Source organism: Adelges cooleyi, unplaced genomic scaffold, assembly GCF_023614345.1.
Source record: "Adelges cooleyi isolate 19-005CV unplaced genomic scaffold, UGA_ACOO_1.1 ACOO_flye_CR_arks_rails_tigmint_CR_PRNA_651, whole genome shotgun sequence".
Taxonomy (NCBI): domain Eukaryota; kingdom Metazoa; phylum Arthropoda; class Insecta; order Hemiptera; family Adelgidae; genus Adelges; species Adelges cooleyi.
In genome coordinates, this window is record NW_026096352.1 from 102,195 (window position 1) to 121,181 (window position 18,987).

Consider the following 18,987-nt stretch of genomic DNA (forward strand, 5'->3'; position numbering starts at 1 on the left):
GTAAAGTACATAATACAAATTATCAAACTTGTCATTCATTTTTTTTTTTTTTTTACATATTATTGAAATTAAATTTTAAATAAGTTTAATAGTAAACTTAAGTATTCATAAGCTTATTAGCTAAAAATGTTAAATATGCTTGCACGTCTAATTGTTTAAAAAATGAACAACACACAATAAAACTAAAATAAATTTAAAAAATGGTTTAAAAACAAGTAATATTCTTTAAGTATACATACGTAGTACTTATAATTATTTTCAAATCTGGTATTTAGTGATTAAATTACATTAAAAAAAAAAAAAAATCACTGTTGATTTATGACTAGTTTAAGGTTACACATAAATTAAGAAAGATACAGATTGATGGAATGTTATACAAAACAAATAAAAGGGGTTAAAAGAGAAAGCAAGAAAAAAGAAAGTCTACAAATTTATCTTACATAATAAGTGGCTAGTGAAAATGTTTTTAAAAAAAATCTTCTCGTTAAATAAACAAAACGCATTAAAAAATCATTGTTTCTATATGGTCGAATTCATGCACCTTCTTAAGTTATGATGAAACGTAAAAAACTAAAGAAGATACAGATTGATGGAATGTTATACAAACCAAATAAAAGGGATTAAAAGAGAAAGCAAGAAAAAAGAATGTCTACAAATTTGTCTTATATAATAAGTGGCTAATAAAAATGTATTTAAAAAAAAATCTACCCGTTAAATCAAAACGCATTAAAAAATCATTGTTATAATATGGTTGTATTCATGCGCCTTCTTAAGTTCCAAGGTTGCAAGTGGCTCACGGCACACGTAACATGGATATGTTTTGGGAGGGGGTTCACGTTCTTCACTGTTACCACTATTTCTCCATAGATACAAATCTAAGTGATCGGGTCTAGAACAAATTTCGTTACAGATATCACAATCAAATGACTGTCCGCTCGTATATAAGCTTCGTAACACTTTTAGCTCTTCCGGATCGGCTGTAGCTCTTTCAGTCGACGTTGAATCAGTCTTCGTCGACGATGAATCAGTCATAGTCAATGTTGCATCAGTTTTCGTCGACGATGAATCAGTCATAGTCAATGTTGCATCAGTTTTCGTCGACGATGAATCAGTCATAGTCAATGTTGCATCAGTTTTCGTCGACGATGAATCAGTCATAGTCATCATTGCATCAGTTTTCGTCGACGATGAATCAGTCATAGTCAATGTTGCATCAGTTTTCGTCGACGATGAATCAGTCATAGTCATCATTGCATCAGTCTTACTTTCGTTCGCCTTGTTATGTTTTAATTGTTTATGTCTGATTAGATTTATTCGTTTAAAAAATTTTTTATTACATACCGGGCACTTATGCATTCTATTGAATTTGTTATTTGATTGCGCACAACAGGTACAAGCGCATTTTGGTAATGGCACGTTAGGTTTGGGTTTTTTTGGGCAAGTTGGTAATTTACTTTTTTTGTCTCTGTCTTCACTTTTGAGACAAATTTTACAAAGTATTGGTTTTTTTGCGTAGTTGTGGGTGTCGAATTCTGGCTTGTTAAAGAATACAATTTTACAAACATCGCATTTAGATAACAATTCTTGATGATATTTTTTTTTGTGATAGTCTAACATATCCGCTCGATTATACGATTTTGAGCACAGATCACAATCATACCCCAAAAATTTTTTGTTTGGAATCGGAACTCTCGATGATTTACGAACGGTTTGAGTTTCATAAGATTGTTTGGCCTGACTGTTTTTCGGGTTTGCCTTGGTATGGATTTCATTATGTTTGTTTAAATCGGTTAGTGTGATAAACTTTTCTTCACATAGGTCACACTTATATGTAACAATGTCAACTTTATAGTTCGCTTTAGGACTCATTTCGTAATGGTATCGAGGATTCGGAAATTTCGCCATCTCGCAAGTTGACTAGATAGCGTACGCTCTGAAAAAAAAAATTATAAAATTAATTTCCAGATAAACAGTTAATACTAATAAGGTGATGAGCGCAACAATGGACAAACACACAACAATTTTATTTATAATTAGAAAATATTTAAATGCATCACAGGCATATTTATCTTTTTTTAATTTCCACTAGATGGCCGCACAAAACATGTTAATTGCACCTACTAGTTTAAATAAAAAACTTGTATATTGTTTTTTTTTTTTTTGCGAGAGCCCACTGTTGCACCTGTTGCCTCATTTTAAATACATTGTTTTTACTGTAATTCAATTTCTATAAAAATGGAAAAAGGTACTGAACACTACAACTTACTTACAAACCGAGTGTTCTAACTATGAGTTACCTTATATATTGATAACGTTAAATTAAGCAACAGAATAAAACCAAAAAAAAAATTAACTATTAAAATGTTTTGTAATAAAATAAAAAAAGTAATTAGTTTCTATACATAAGCTCAGAAAAAAACCTATTTTTTCTTTCTTCATAATATTTTACTGTTTATATTCAATTGTTAGGCTTCTGTAGGTAGTTTTAATGTTAATTAGTTGCAAAATATGTTCACCTTCTTAAATAACAATTACAATATTTTAAATTGCCTCGATAGTGCAGTTCTTTACATTCATTTTGTATACCTACATTAAATGTCGGTTAGAAAAGCTTAAATCTTAAGAAATAAGAAAATTTAACCTGACTTGACTTAACTAGACAAGTAAAAATAGTTTTCCAGAATTATTGCAAGCTAGATCTTGTTTTTTAATAACGTTTTTTTATTATTGTCAAATGGATTGGATGGTTATGCACATGGGTTGGACATTTTTACATTAAATTAGCAGGTTTTACTCAGCTCGCTTGTAACACATTTTTATTATAAAAGACAAAAATAATAATTTAAGAAAAATGTTAAGTTTTGAGCACCTACCTTCTTTGGTCTTGGGACGGTTGGAGATGCGTCGGAAACCTTCCTGGGATCACGTTACAGACTAATTCAAAATTTGGCAACTTGAGGTCAAAGGATGTGGAATTCTATAGTTAACAAACCAACAAACTTTCAGATTTATAGACATACATACAAGTTTATAAAATAATAAGTATAAGTTAAGTGCTCGCTTTTTTCCAAACTTCTTTTTTAAAATTAGCGGCTATCGGCAGGCAAGATTGTTGAGAGATGAAGACGTCGTGAGCAGATGATTACACTGTAAGGGTATTTCTAGGGCTGTGTTGCACAACTGAGCTGGAACATGTCAAAATACAACAAAAGATATCAATAATTTAAATTAAAAACTTAGCAAATATTTTTAATAAAGCAAAATATGCGCTTAAAATATCTGCTCCAATTTTTACTTATTCTTTCCATACCTTAAGCGTTTATTATGTCACATTAGTTATAATTTTTAATATGTACATATAAATTATAATTGTGTTTTTTTATTAATCTGTAAACAACAAGGTAATCATAGGCGCATATACGGGGGGGCTAGGGTGGGCTTAGCCCCCCCCCCCCCCCAAAAAAATTAGGTTATGCATACAATTTTGAAATACAAAAACATATTTACTTATATATATATTTTAAAAACATTTCCAGCCCCCCCCCCAAGTTAAAAATTGAAATTGCGCCTATGAAAGTAATATAGAAGAAAAGATACTCATCAAACTATTTTTATTTTATTCACATGGTTGTTCGCACTGTGCTCTCACATACATGTTGAAAAGCAGTGATTATTTTACTAAAAGATAAAAAATATCCAATATAATGAAATGATACATTAAGACAAAATTATTAGAGAAATTTAGTGTCTTGCGCCAAAATTATCCACTTGGTGCCAATTTCAAATTGATGATAACAGAATCTTCTCGAGTGCGATAACAATTTAAGAATAATATTTTGATAACGTAAATTGTTACAAGTTAACAAACACTAATTGTACATTATAATGAAAATACAAAAATCTTTATTTAAATATTTTCTTACACTTTATTTCATATATTGAATTTAATATTTTTAAATTTGTTTAGTTAATATTACATGGCAGCCTTAAATAGTACTGCTTTAGCCATTCAGAAATGTTTCCAATCAATAATTTATAATAATTTTAGCCAATTTTAAAAAATGAAGAGAATTGTTTTAACATCTGAATAGACAGTAACACGCCTGGGGAACCTAGGAATACAAATAATTAGATATAATTCAATGAAGTACTTTTGACGATAAAGAGCACCGCACAGACAACCAAGATTTTATTAATATACCTAGTCATAGATAATGAAACCACCAGACACGGGCAATTTTCACTTGAGTAACAAATAATAATTTATATGTAGTTTTTTAAAAGTTTCATAAACTGTAATATTTTTTATTATTTACTATTTTCAAATTTATTTGTTTTTTAAATCATTAATTTTTTAACAAATACATAACATAAGTATGTAAGTTCAGACTTAACGATATCTATGAAAAGTGTTGTTTTTAAATCTTAACAAATTCTTTCATTTGAATGTTGAGGGAAAAATTTAGAGAACGTAGGACTTGAAATAAATAATGAAGGACAGTTAAAGAATACACAGTCGATTTTACACAGATAGCTGAATCGATGTGTAACGCGCAAAGAATCGTTTAACTTTCAAGCGCTAGCATGTTTGAAAGTTTCACATTTTTGTGAAAAGAGCATATCCGACAGTCCAAACAGACAGTCTTTACGCATAATATAGAATTTAGTAGCCAATTTCTTTCAAAAAAGGCTGTGTAAATGCTGCCTACGTTAGCGCTTAAGATTACAATCCTTTAAACTTTAAATGAATGTGCAGACAGTTAAGTATCAATTAAACAAATATGACAAAAAAAAATTACTTTTTATCGGGTAAGATTGAGATTTTGAAACCGCAACTAGAGTGGAAGGAAACAAACAATATTTTTTGTACCATGAAACATACTTGAGTTTTAATTTAAGTATAAATAAAATTGCTTTTATATTTTGAGTTTTTAGTCAAATAAACTTATATTTTATACTTAAAATGGGACAAGCCCAAATTCAAATTCAAAAAGATGAGTGTACTGATACAAGAAAATCAGGAAATTTTGTAAAAACGTGTTTAACCTATCATAGGTATCTCCATGATTTGTAACATGGTTCGTATTGTGTTAGCGTCATACTAACGTTGCCAGATAACTTGGCATAGCTGCAGCGGTGCGAAAACGCAGTCAGGGGTTCTCTGTATTTTATGTTTTCTTTTTTGTCTATTATGCTTTGTGTTAAACATAGTTGATAATTTATTTTTATAAAATGTATAATAATAATAATAATATTAATAACAACAACAATAATAAAGAACCGTCGGGGCTGAACCATGCTCGTCCAAGCGGACAGACAGTCGAGGAAAAAGACTAGTCTAGAATAGAAAGACTCCAGTACTTTTTATAAAAAAAATGATGAATGTTAAATATATATATATCACGGGTAGTCTCATACAAGCGCGACGCTAACATAATGGGGTACGGCAGACTTCGACTGATCATCGTACCAACAGATAGATGTTTAAATTTTTATATTTTTGCTATTTTAGTAAAATATTATATTGGAAAAAGGTAAATGTAGTTTCAAAACAACAACTGAACAACTTATTCCTAATATAAGTTTAATGTTGGCAAAACACTAACACCGATACCAACGACGGATTAATAGAGAGTAAAAGCGAAGACATTATTAGCGATCCGAATGATATGGGTAATAAGGGAATTTACAACGAGATTTGTATCACCATCCCAGTATAGCAAGCAGCGACGGTCAGCTTGCGATTGAAAAAGCAGCACTTTTTTTAATAACTTTAAAGCTAGAGGATATAGAAAACCATATTCCTACCCAATACTAATGTACTATACTATACTATTACATACTATTACTATACATACGTCTTACCAATAGCTCGTCGACTTTTTAGTGCCTCAAGCCCAGTATTCTATGACAATAGTGAATGACTTCGTGTTTTGATTTTTTCAAATTGTCTAATAATCTTACTTCATAGTATAACCATTTCCAAACATTTTAAGTAATAAATGTCAAAGCAATACTAACATTATACAGCTAACAACTGTGTACTTCGCAGAAACGCCGTATCAACTTCTACCTCCAACAACAACTCGTACAGAGACGCCAACTAAATATTGATTTTTGTTTTTTAGTGTATATACCAATGTTATACCACGGTTACGGTAACAACTGAACAACTACAAACAATATTATTCAACGACGAGTTTTAAGAAATATTTCCTGACCAAATGTAAATAAAAACAACAATATCCGTTGTTTAAAACCATTTTAAACGATACTGTTAATTATCCACTTGTTATACTATGTCGTTACCGCTAATGTTTTGAAAATTAATTCATGCAGATACCTACTTTGATTTTTCCATGAGTGGAGTGCTGACGTGGCGCGGCGACGTCCAATCGGTTCTGAATAAGTGATAAGGCAAAGCCAAGCCCAATATTTTTATTTTAAGGAATACTGAACAGGTATCCATCTACTATCTACGATTTATTACCGAACATTATACAAAAAGGTGCGTACTGATTTACCTATAATATTGTCTGTAAAATTATGCGTTTAATTGAAGAGTTCTATTGACAATTAGATATTTAGGTTTAATTTGTAGTTAAACATTTCGAACATGTATAGCTTCATGATATCAAATTACTTATTTCTTACCAACATATTATTGTAATGTACCTCGTTTACTTGTCATGTCTAATATTGATGCGTTTAATAATGTCAGCCTGCCCTACTACCCGTTTGCGTTTTTTTACATGCTTTTCTTTAACTCGATAACGCGTACGTTTGTACGGATATTTTTCAAATCTTGTAAAATTAATTTAACTCACTTCCTGATGTCGTAGAGGGCTGAAACTTGGCTCAAACACTCATCTTGGATGATAATACATTGTCCTGTAGTAATATTGGGATTCGGACATCCAGGTCTCCCTACACGGGGTCATATGTAGAGGTCATTTCACTATAATTTTTATGTTTTTTTTCAAACCATCCAAAACGAATTTAGTAATCTATTCATTAATTATTAAATACCTTTAATAGGACTAAAAAGTAAAAAATAATTTTACTACAAGAACAAGTTACCAATCAATTGTAGCACATTTTTTTTAAAAGTCGATTACATTGAAAATGACCGAAAATTAACTGAAATTTTAAATAATGTTAAACATCTTTAATTTTTGACTTAAAGGAAAAGCGTGGGCCCTATTCAACAAAGTTCAAATACATTGACTAAAGTGTTATGAAATGTACGTGTCACACAATAATATTTAACCAAATTTAAATTACTAAAAAACTTATAATAGGTATAAAACATTATCTGAAATGTTATCTGATAAATGTATTAGAGACTGTTGAATAGGGCCAACGCTTTTCTTTTAGTCAAAAATGATAGATGTTTAACATTATTTAAAATTGTAGTTAATTTTCGGTTATTTTAAAGTAATTGACATTTTTTAAAAAATGTGCTACAATTGATTGGTAAATTATTCATGTAGTAAAATTATTTTTTACTATTTTTAGAAAAGCGTGTTTAAAAAAAAAAAAATGTTTTAATTATTTACTTTAACATAAGCCTTGTGATTCATTTAAAATAAGACACTCATTTTTTCTTTTAAAGAATTGCAAACTATTCAAGTATTCAAGTTCTTAAAGTTTTAAAAAGTTAAGAAATCGAATACAATAAAACAATACTTTTCAGCCTATCGGTGTCGCGTCGTGGGTTTGCAATTGTTTTTAATTCCTAACTTTTTTTTTTATTATTATATTTATATCTATACATACACTTTTTTTACTCGGTAAAATATGAAATATATGACTGCATTATTAATTTTTTAATTTAAACTCTTAAAATTGTATATCGTGCTTATTTATTACGCCCATAAATGATTAATTGTGCATACATTAATTTAAAAAAAGGCATTCACTTTTTTCCCCCTAAAACCTAACCTAGCCCCTAACTCTGTAGTTGCACTGTCAATTATTATTTCAATTGTAGACTAGTGATAAGTATATATGTATTAATAAGTAATCATAATACAGATTAGTGTTACAAAATATTTAGTCATAAAAAGAAATACAAATACAAATATAATTCAAACATAAGTCAGCTGATAGAGATAATCAGTTTTAAAAAACTTTTAACAATCAGATGGCATTTAAACATAACAGTTCAATGCCGAAATTTACTGTAAAATTTAAAGGCACCGCTTCAGATTTCAATGTCCGATTAGGTTGGAATGCAATAGGACCTTAAATTTATTTTTCTCTACGAAAATCAGATAACGTGGGTAACAGCTGTTGCTTGGGCTACAAAAGGTTGTTTTTATTGTTAGAAGGGACATCGATTTCATATAAATTATTGTATGAGACTGTTTGCAGCTGTTTTCTACATTGATGGCGGTTGTTACGACGAAGGGTTCTGAATTCCGACTTTGTTATGATGGCGGTTCATTGTGTCTAGACACTTGGCTGTTACTTAAGTATACAAATTATATTTTGATCCGTTTTTGAATATTACCTACCTATCAAGACATATTAACGCTTATATAGATTGCATAGGATTAATTTCTATTGACTGATTAAATACTAGTCAGGTATTTTTTATTGTCGTTTCAGATATTAGCTGTATGATATCTTAATAAATAATATGTACCTACATATAGCTATAATAAATAATTATACCAGAAGACCGAACCTCGGTTGGGTAAGGATTACATAAGTTAAACCTAAGCATTTTTTATTTATATAACAAAAAATAATTTTAAAAAAATGAGTTATTAAAATTCGTGTTTATTTAGTGCATTAAATAATTTTTTACTTGAAATAATATGTACCTTGAAATTATTGTTTGGTGGCTCTTGTGTAAACATTTAAATAAAACCTTATATTACTATTTTAATTTTGTTTTAATTATATTTTAATTTTTATTAAATATTTAAAACAATTTATTCTCATATTTAAAACAAATTGTTTAAATAATGCCCATCTAAGATTTAGGTAATTTTCACCTGCAATTAAAAATCCTTGAATTAATAACCAGGTTAAAATTGTATTCATTAATTCCATCACCCAATTGAAATTACCCTTAGATAGGCAATTAGGTAGAATTACTAAATATTTTTTTTTAAGTATACCTATTTAAAAAAAACAATGTTAATTTGGTAGATCTAAAATTGTATGCAACGTGTGAACAGTTAATTACTATGCATAAAAAAAAATCAACGTTTTATTGAAACCAGGATAATAATTCAATACTTAGTAGTTTTTCTCTGATTTTATTCCCATGCTAAATTTTTATAATATAAACGAAACTTAATTAGATAACCGTTTTTTAAATAGTATATCTATCAAATTATTTTTGGAAAATCTTAAGATCCGCTGATCAAAAATTTCTTGTTTTTAAGTATTTATAGCTGTTATAAATAATTGAAAAAAAATAGTATTCAACTTTTCAAAAATGTATATATTTCTTCAGTGGCTTGGGATGAAAAAAAATTTAAAACCATATTGTGTATTTTTTCAGATCCATGCAGTGTTTTTACATAAGGAAATCTCATTTATCAACTTCGACGTGAAGCTCAAAAGGTATTTTTTTTAAAGTTTTTTAAGGTTTTTTTTTTTGGAGACCTCCAAAATCTCAAGTTACCTTTTATCACTTATGAGTCTAGCTTGAAAATTGTAACCATTTATTATTGTTGTCCTAGGTAATTCCTATCCAAGTGTATCTTGAGATACAAACATATTTTTTTAAAAAAACCTTATAATATACTATAAAATCGTTAGTTTTCCCTCGAAGGAAAGACATTGGATCATGAATATGTCTCATGGTACTTGATGGCTAGAAGACCAAAATGAGACACATTCATGACAAAAAATCTATTAACCTGTTAATTAAATTTAAAACATAACTTTGGTGTCGCTTCAATCATGTTGGGAGGGAGAGGAAGGAATAGGGTGAGGGGAATCAGCCTATAAGGATGAGACCCTATAACCTCTTTTCCATCTAGCCTTCTTCTGTATTCACTCCTAACCTTCCTCCTCTCTAGATATCTAATCTATCAATTCTTATAACTTATCTTTCAATGACCCCTAGAGGTAAGACGTATGTGCCAAGTAACTTAGCTTAAAATGTGTTGATATTAATTAATTGATGAAACGAATGATTTCTAGGTCGTCGTACGGTGGTTAACGCAATCGGGATAGAGGCCAAGATAATTTAACTGTACAAAAGTCACTGTGAAAAAAGAAATATGAACCGTGGTGTCGATATTCCGAAGCCTAGTTTTGGTATATCAAAAAGGAAAAAGCTCAGTCTTCTTAGGGGAGATAAAATCAGACGATTGACACGCAACGCTGCCATCCGCTATAAGAAAACCTTTTGTGGCGGCCAATTCGAAATAAACACTTTCCGCATATGCAATTTCGGACATTGTGACAATCGCGAGTTCGGCAAATTCCCTACTTATCGTTCGACGTTGCCCAATTTCGTTTCTCCGTGCAGTCTAACGGGATACAAGCCACCGCATATGAGAAAAGCCCGAATACCCGATGACTGTTTTACGAAAAATCTGCAAAGCAGTTTCGGGAAATCGCAGCCGACCAACCGGGTGTGGGTTGGCAAATTTTGTTCACGGACCACGGACGTGTGGTTGGAAAAGGAATTCAAACGGTTCGGGAAAATCAAGCAAATAGAACATCTCTTAGGCGACACGTATGCTTACGTTCAATTCGAACGCGTGGAAGACGCGGTTGCTGCGGTCGAAGGTATGAGAAAGGTTTATTTTGCAAATAATAAACATTTAACGTTGTCCATCGAATTTGCTGTTGAAAAGTCACGAACGTTCGAGCCGTCTGATGACAGTGAAAACGACGACGAAGGGACATCTTCCGAATGTCTTGACGATAACGCGCCTCCTTCGGATAAACCGGCTGATGCTTCTGTTTCTTCTGTAATTTAATAGGACATGACATTATTATTTTTTTTTTTTTTAACTTTACCGTGACATAATAATTTTGGCGTTTTACTCCGTTGAGTAAGCTGGTCTAGTCTCACGATAATATAAAGAGCTATTCATTTTCTTTCAAGTGCCATTTCTATTCAATAAAAAGCAGTTTTGAGAAAAAAAAGATAATAGCTGAAACATTTTCACGAGAAAAAGAAATTCTTATTATTCTTTCTTCATTTTCTCCGGTAATTAAAACCTATCAATCTAATCATCTCCTTCAACTATACCGAGTGTACACAATCATATTCCAAACATTTTTATGAACAAAAATATGTATTTATTAAGTTGGGAGTTAATAAAATAAATTAGAGTTTTCCTCCTAAATAAGCACACTTACTTAAGGTAATTATCATTTAAGTTGCACTCTTTTTATATGAACTTTCTTGTGTAATTTTATATGAAACTGTTTCAAATTGTGTTTCTTATTGTACACTATCCGATTTAATATAAAATCTTCATTGAAATTCAATTAAACTACTTTATTGTCCCTGAATACTTATTAATTTAAATTAAAATAATGTCATTTGATTTATTATTAAAATTATAAATCAAAACTAGGCTATGCTGATTTGTCATTTATCTAATTGAAAAAAAAATTATAGAACATAGTTAGGACTTAGGTCTTTGTATCACACGGCTGTTTTTTTTTAACAGTTTATTTTTTTGCAAGTTTTAAGAAAATAATCAATACCCCTTTCTAAAGTCGCATTGTGTATACTAAATACAAGCATAATATGCTTAGCTTCCTATAAAAACTAGATCAACAGAACTTAATGTTTCGAACATTAAAAAAGCTTATATTTCCTAGTTAAATCAAGTTCCTTATACTTGTTAGTTTATCGTAAGATAGAATTATTATAATACATTTAGTGTTCCTAAGCAATGTTATATTTATTTACTTGTGATTTATATAATTTTTTTATGTTGTCTAATATATTTTATGGTTAAATTAAAAAGAGAAGCTTTCTAGCAGTTAACAAAAATTCTGCGTTCCAGCCATTATTATTTGTGTTATTGTAAACTTAGTAACATTACAAACAATATACATATTTTGTTCTTCACTCTAGAATTAATAACATAATATTAGGTTGAAAGAAACGTTTTCTGCTGATACTGTTGTTTTAACTGGATTTTTTTTCAATAAGTACATTTTTATTAAGTTAATTATAGTTATTTCATTTTTTAATAAAAATATTCTGTATTATTCTCTATGTAAATAATTTAATTTATCTACTTATTTTTTGTTATAAATCAAATAATGTTAAACGATAAAACATTTTATTTTTAATTACAAACATTTATATTTATTAAAAAAAAACATTCAATGTATACTGTGGTATACATGGTAAAATATTAACAATTACAATATATTATGTCCTTTATTATTATAAATAAAGGACATTATACACCTTTAAAAAAAATTCAAAATTGTAAAAATTGTATTATTGAAAATTAATATTATAGTTTTGGAGATTGTGGGTCTTGTTTATGTTTATCGTGAACCAATGTTCTTTTCACGAAATCCAAAAAGTTTACTTTTGTTTTACCTAAAAAAAGGAAAATTACATTTTTTTATTAGGTGATGACCAAAATCCGTCGTTACTTAAATCATATAAGCAAACTGTTTAAATTAACTTTACCGTGGAACTCTTTCATTGTAGATTTATCGCCAGAATCAAGGGACATGAAACCGTTAGCGCAGACCTACAATATATGAAAAAAGTATTAATACATGCTTTAGAATAGGCTGTGTTTAAGAAAAATTTAAATGTTTATTTATTTTTCAAACAATAAATTTCTCTCTCATTAGTGCAACATTTTTACAATTTAAAATAAAAATCTTAAAGCTTAAAGTAGGTATATGAACACTGCAATATGAATAGCATAACATTTTCAAGTGTCATATTTTACTGTATGAATTAGATTAGCTGGTGAGCTTGGTGCGCTGTAAGTTTCGCTTGTGAGTACTATTTTCAAAATCCGATTCCTCAAAACTACATTGAATTCTTAATCTTATAAATAATAAAAAAAATATTGGCCTTTTGTTCAATTAAACCGTCAAAAGTTAGTGTGATGAAAAAATGTGTAACTTTATGTTATTATACAAATTACTGTGATATTCTGACAATAAAATACAACCAATAATGAATCATTATTAACTATTGTATTAACCAGTATATTACAAATTTAATTAGCTCTTAATTAGGATTTTGCGAAAAATTGACTGTTTAATAAACAGGTGGTTGGCGTCCTCTTAATGAAAAATTAAGACATGAAGAATATGTGTTAAAAAAAGAATATTATTATATGTTTCCATTACAGTAAAACCTTTGTGATCTGAACATTATGTACCACCATAACAGTAAACTACATTTTCGAGTTCCAATCCATTAGAATTAAAAAAGTACACTGTTAAAAGGTTCTTTCTACAACAAATAACTTTTGTTGACACTGGATCTCCCATACATTCTTACTTATTTATTTTATTAATTATAAATTGTTAACCAATTGTATTTATAAATAATGATATGCCCTACATTTTTTTTGAAAGTCCTTATTTCAATTTTTTTCTTTTAGAAGTTTTCTATTTAATGTATCAAGAGGCTTTTTCCCCCTCCTCCTTTTTTTTTTGCACTTACGGCTTTTTTGATTTCCAACATAAACCACAAGCATTCCACAGCGTTAACTACATAGTTGGCTAAAATTGAATTAAAAATTAAAAACTGTCTACATAAGTGAACCGCTTCCAAGGCTTATGTACATTACCGCGTCTACCGGATTCCAGTTCTCTTAATTTTCCGCTCAATGCTCTATTCATTCCTCTCCAAAAGTAAAATACTTGAAATAGCTGCTGACGAGTACGAAATCTCTGTTGTCTTCGAGATCTGGAGACTGCATTAAAGTTGTCCAGGAGAAAATTTACTTCTTGAAAATCGAGTATTTTAACCTGAAAACAATATAAACATACAGAACTTGTACTTACTTAAAAAATAATTATATTTTAGTACCACAGAATTCATTTTTACTGTTAATAGTACAAAATAAGTGATAACCCTAAACTGCATGCGGATTTTTGTCTTACTTAACTTACTACTCATACTGTATGATTGAAAAAACAAAATAGTAAAAAAGTAAACTAAAAAGCAAACTAAAAATCAAACAATACATTTACTACAAGAACAAGTTACCAATCAATTGTAGTACATTTTTTTTTAAATGTCAATTACTTTGATAACAACCGAAAATCAATTACAGTTTAAAACAATGTTAAACATCTTTAATTTTTTACTAAAAAGAATACTGTGGGCCCTATTCAATAAAGTCCAAGTACATTGAGTTAAGTATTATGAAATGTATGTGTGACACCCTAAAGTTGAACCAAATTTAAATTACAAAAAAAACTTACAATGTAAAACATTTCCCCGCACTTTCATTCTTTTTAAAAAAATAAAGATGTTTAAATAAAGTTGATTTTCAAAGTAATTGACATTTTAAAAAAAATGTGTAACAATTGATTGCAAATTGTTCTTGTAGTAAAATTGAGATCACATATTATATAAAAACACTATGAAAAAAAAAATTCAATTTTTTATTAAACCCAGTGAGATATTGGTTGGCCTATGATAAAAAAATCTCATTGTATACATATGATAAAAAGCTTTTTATATCAATTCCTCTTTTAATAAAAAAAAAAAAATTATGTTATTTAATTAAAATTAAATAAATCAACATAATCGAAAGCAGCTTTATGATACGCTAAATAGTTTTTTTTAACAGTTTGCCCAATTTTTATTACATACGTTTTCAATAAAAAAAATTAAAACACAATCCCTAAAGTGATAAATCTTATCAACTAAGGCCATGTTTAAATTTTGAATTTATTGTCTTGTAACATACACATAAAAATAAGACACTAGTTTTCTCTAAAAAAAAATTAATAACTACAAAATTGCGATTATTTCTAGAGAAAATGAGAAAACGAGTGTCTTATTCTTAACGAATCACTTTGTATTGTAAAACAAATTGAAAATTTGGCATTTGTAGGGTTACAACACTTAAGAATTGAGTCGTTTTGTTGGAAAATATGTCAAACTTATAACTATTATCTATAAATAAATGTATGTTTGTATGTCTTTTATGCTAGTTTTTTTGAGACGTTAAATACCTCGGTTTTGTCGGAGCTTTTGTCCATATTCGCCAACGTCTTCAATAAACAATGCAAATCGGGGTCATCTGTATACAAATTGATCGATTGTTAATTAAGTTATATCTTTTCAATAAATAAGTATTGTAACAATATCATTTTAGCTTCGGTGCGGAGCTGAAAAGGTATTGTTTTTACAATGATGTGTTTTTATGTATTCATTTTTTGTTTGTGTCTGGACCCTCGTAAACAGCTGAACCGATTTCTTCGTGTAGCAACTCTATAGCTCTGTAATCATATCTGGATGGTACTTTATAAGGCCAAAAATTTAAAAAAGTTACCCCTTCCTCATCAAAATCGAGAAAAACACAAAAAAAAAATTTCAACTTAAAATTACGATGCTCTATTACTTTTTTAAAAATAGTCGAAAAAATTCCAAATTTATATGAATTGTTCTTCAAACATAGCACTATCGATAAACATTAACAAACCAAAAAAATATCATAAACCCTTTCCCCTAGAAGGGATAGAATTTTTTTTTTTTTTTCCTTTTTCAAGCAAAGATTTAGAAATTTAGATCTGAAAATTAGACCGAAGGTAGATCTAAAATGGAACTATAACATATACAATTTTCTCAAAAATCTGTAGGCAATTTTTTTTTTTACTGAGGAAAAACAACAAAAATAGGGTAAATATACACTTTGGTCGTAGTCAGTTTCTAGGTTGCTATGTGTGAGTGAATCAACTGTCAACAGGTAATGAAAATATTTTTATTAATTGTTAATTACGATATATGGGTAACTATGACAGTACATTTTTATAGGCAGACGATCAACCCTTATCGTATCCACCCTGCACAAGACTAAATATTAAATTTTAAGTACATTATTGCTGGTCCCACGATATCTTCTAAAACGCTATAACTGGTGTGAACATACTATCCACAGATTCGCATCGAAGCGTTTATTTAAAAGTGATTTTATCACTTTCAGTTATAATAAAATCTGTTGACCTGTGACCTCTCCGTCCCCACTATGCCCCGACTCCACTGCACTGGCTTTTTTTTATATTTTATGTGTGTGTCACTCCGGCTGCTTTATCTCCTGATTATGACGGCACCACGTAACAGATGTAAACGCTTTATTTATATATGCATATAAAAATATACTTAAAGCTTGTCATTCATATTAATATTTTAATTAATACCTTAATGTTTACTCGGCGTTTCAGCAATTACAAATATAAATAATATTGTACGTTGCAATTTAAAATTTATAGAAAGTCCTTAGGGATATTTTAGAGTAGCTTCCTGTCCGGCTAGGGATTTATAAACCTCGATCGGCTGGCGCCACATCATGCGGGCCCTACAGGAATGGGAAGTGCCGCTGTACCTGCAGCGCATCTTCCGGTCCTATTTCTCGGAGCGAGCAGCCAGGGTCGCGTGCCCAACAGCTGACGGTGGAGAAGTCACCATCGAGGTATCCTGCGGCGTTCCACAGGGTTCGGTGGTCGGTCCGACCTTGTGGAACCTTACGTATGACGCGGTGCTGCGAGCCGATCTACCGGACCAGGCGACGGTCATCGGTTTCGCGGACGACACGTTGATCATCGCCTCCGGCAAGACGGTCGAGGAGGTGGAAGATAGGACAAACCGAGCTCTGTGTGCGGTGGCAGCAAAGTTCCGGGAGCTGGATCTCCAACTCGCCGTTGAGAAGACGGAAGCGGCGATGATCAGGCGCAGGTACAAGGTTAGCGATCCGCGTATCTTCCTGAACGGGGTAGAAGTTAAGCTGGGAGAGACGATCAACTATCTAGGAATGCTAGTCGACCGCAAGCTTAACTTCAAGCAGCACGCCAAAGCCGCGGCGGTCAAAGCGCAGGGTGCGCTCACGTCGTTGACTAGGCTTATGCCTAACATCGGCGGCCTCCGTGAGCCAAGGCGGAGACTACTCGTTAGTGTCGTCCACTCCATTCTCCTCTACGGAGCACCGGTTCGGGCCAGCGGGCTAAACCAAGCCAGAGTAGGGGAATTGAGGAAGGTGCAGCGCAGAGCTGTACTCCGCAGTGTCTGCGCGTACCGCACCGTGTCGTACGACGCAGCCAACGTGCTGGCTGCGATACCGCCGATCGACCTGCTGGCGAGGGAGCGAGAAGAGGCGTTCCGCCTCCGCCGGCAAGCAGAAGAAGGATCCGGACAACGGGCCCCCCTCAGGACTGCTACCCTCGGCAAGTGAGAGGACAGACTTCGGACAGCAACAGGAGGTGAGTGGACGAGAACGCTCGTCACTGACCTCCGGAAATGGGTTGGACGGAAGCACGGGATGATGGGCTACCGCCTAACCCAGTTGCTGTCTGGGCATGGGTGCTTCAACGAATTCATCCACAGGATCGGCAAAGCATCCAGTCCAGCATGCTCACACTGTGAAGGCATGGTGGACAGTGCCTATCACACGCTAGTGGAGTGTTCGGCCTGGGAGTCCCAAAGGCGGGACCTCCAGGACGTCGTCGGCGAAGTTGTCCCGGAGACACTGGTCGCCAACATGATTGCAAGCCCTGATGCGTGGAACGCGGTCACCCGCTTTGCCGAGTCGGTCCTCAAAGAGAAGGAGGAAGCAGAGAGGGCTAGACAGCGGCCGGCCAATTGAGAACCCCGGCGTGCAAGGGTGGCGTGTGCGCGCGTCACTGGTCCGGAAACATTCCACCGACTGTATATAAACCTGTATAGACTAATAAACTTGTAACTAAATTTCGTTGTGGCCTAATGTGAATATTGTTATTAGGCCACCACCCGAAGTGGGTGTGTTAGTTTTTAAGTTTATGGTTGTATTTATTGTTTAGTGTACCCAATAAATGGCATCAGAGACTGGGGGGAAGTAATTCCTCACAGGGCGCGTCCCCCCCCCGCTATTCTATGGGTGCATGTGAAAAAAAAAAAAATGGATTTATAAACCACTAACAAGTACAAAAAAAAACAGTGCGTGTTACGAGTACGCGCGGATGAAGTGAGATAAAAGTTGTAATATTTTTTAGTATTGTGCTACAAAATTGCAGTTATTTTGGCGAGTCAGTTCAACAAATACTGTCCGAAAGATAGGTAATAAAATTCTTTATCAGTACATTACTTGAATTGTATTCAAACATAGATTCAGCATTTTCCCATTTCATTCCAAGGGTTTTTTCCACGTCTTTTGCGAATCCAATCTTGTCAACTCGATTAGATTTTTTGTAATTTCTAACCAGTGTTTTCAACTCTATCAATTGATCACTGTTTAGTCCGACGCTCTGAAATAAAGTATGACGTGGCAGTTTACACACATACATAATCGGAATGTATTTCAGTTTTTAAGTTTATACTATCCGATGCGAACAATTAATAAACAGTAGGTATTATTACACTCTTACCCATGCTGACGTCACGAAATATAACGCGTAGATAATAAGAGCGCTCTTGAAATGCATAGTTTTATTAGATTTTTAAAATAATAATAAGAATCCAATCGAGTACTTTTAATAATATTATAGCTGTAAAACAATTGTGCATCGAAGTCGAACGACGAATAAACAGTAAAGTATCTAAGTATTTTCTATGCGGCTTCGGTGTTGCGTTACCCCAATTGCAAAAACAAACAATGTTTGCCAAAACATATTTTGTTTTGTTCTTGGACATTATATTTGATAGCACCGTGATACATATGCAACGTTTTGTTTCTATTATTGTAAAATGTTATAAGCGCTGGTGTATCCACAGAATACACTGTTATAATAAATAATAATAGTAATAACAATTTACATTAAATGTACAGGGTGAACATTTTATGGTGAATCACTCAAGCACTCATG

The 18,987-nt window shown here is 31.7% G+C and overlaps 3 protein-coding genes across 4 annotated transcripts; 1 reads left to right on the plus strand and 2 right to left on the minus strand.

The window, feature by feature from the left end:
- Positions 1 to 363: 363 nt before the first annotated feature.
- On the minus strand, positions 364 to 2,979 carry LOC126844571 (zinc finger protein 91-like). Its single transcript, XM_050582858.1, has 2 exons — positions 2,874 to 2,979; positions 364 to 1,933 (listed from the first exon to the last, which is right to left on the minus strand). Exon 2 carries the CDS (start codon positions 1,903 to 1,905, stop codon positions 727 to 729), a length of 1,179 nt encoding a protein of 392 aa, XP_050438815.1. The 5' UTR covers positions 1,906 to 1,933; positions 2,874 to 2,979; the 3' UTR covers positions 364 to 726.
- Positions 2,980 to 6,424: 3,445 nt separating this feature from the next.
- On the plus strand, positions 6,425 to 11,337 carry LOC126844648 (uncharacterized). 2 transcript variants are annotated; one of them, XM_050582984.1, is made up of 3 exons: positions 6,425 to 6,508; positions 9,521 to 9,582; positions 10,168 to 11,337. In XM_050582984.1, the coding sequence occupies exon 3, from the start codon at positions 10,248 to 10,250 to the stop codon at positions 10,953 to 10,955; it is 708 nt and encodes a 235-aa protein (XP_050438941.1). In that variant the 5' UTR covers positions 6,425 to 6,508; positions 9,521 to 9,582; positions 10,168 to 10,247; the 3' UTR covers positions 10,956 to 11,337. The 2 variants fall into 2 exon arrangements, with proteins under 2 accessions (XP_050438941.1, XP_050438942.1); XM_050582985.1 differs by lacking the exon at positions 6,425 to 6,508 and adding an exon at positions 8,638 to 8,701.
- A 1,096-nt stretch (positions 11,338 to 12,433) lies between these two features.
- On the minus strand, positions 12,434 to 18,612 carry LOC126844686 (uncharacterized). The gene is made up of 7 exons (XM_050583060.1): positions 18,550 to 18,612; positions 18,270 to 18,429; positions 15,169 to 15,236; positions 13,770 to 13,950; positions 13,643 to 13,701; positions 12,644 to 12,707; positions 12,434 to 12,550 (listed from the first exon to the last, which is right to left on the minus strand). Exons 1-7 carry the CDS (start codon positions 18,604 to 18,606, stop codon positions 12,462 to 12,464), a joined length of 678 nt encoding a protein of 225 aa, XP_050439017.1. The 5' UTR covers positions 18,607 to 18,612; the 3' UTR covers positions 12,434 to 12,461.
- Between the last annotated feature and the right edge of the window lie 375 nt (positions 18,613 to 18,987).

Excerpts from the sequence above, each read along its gene's own strand:
- LOC126844571 (XM_050582858.1), bottom strand. The coding sequence starts at position 1,905 with ATGGCGAAATTTCCGAATCCTCGATACCATTACGAAATGAGTCCTAAA.
- LOC126844648 (XM_050582984.1), top strand. The coding sequence starts at position 10,248 with ATGAACCGTGGTGTCGATATTCCGAAGCCTAGTTTTGGTATATCAAAA.
- LOC126844686 (XM_050583060.1), bottom strand. The coding sequence starts at position 18,606 with ATGCATTTCAAGAGCGCTCTTATTATCTACGCGTTATATTTCGTGACG. Across the intron at positions 18,430-18,549 it reads ATTTCGTGACGTCAGCATGG|AGCGTCGGACTAAACAGTGA; the intron begins GTAAGAGTGTAA and ends ACTTTATTTCAG. Across the intron at positions 13,951-15,168 it reads AAAGCTCCGACAAAACCGAG|GTTAAAATACTCGATTTTCA; the intron begins GTATTTAACGTC and ends TATTGTTTTCAG.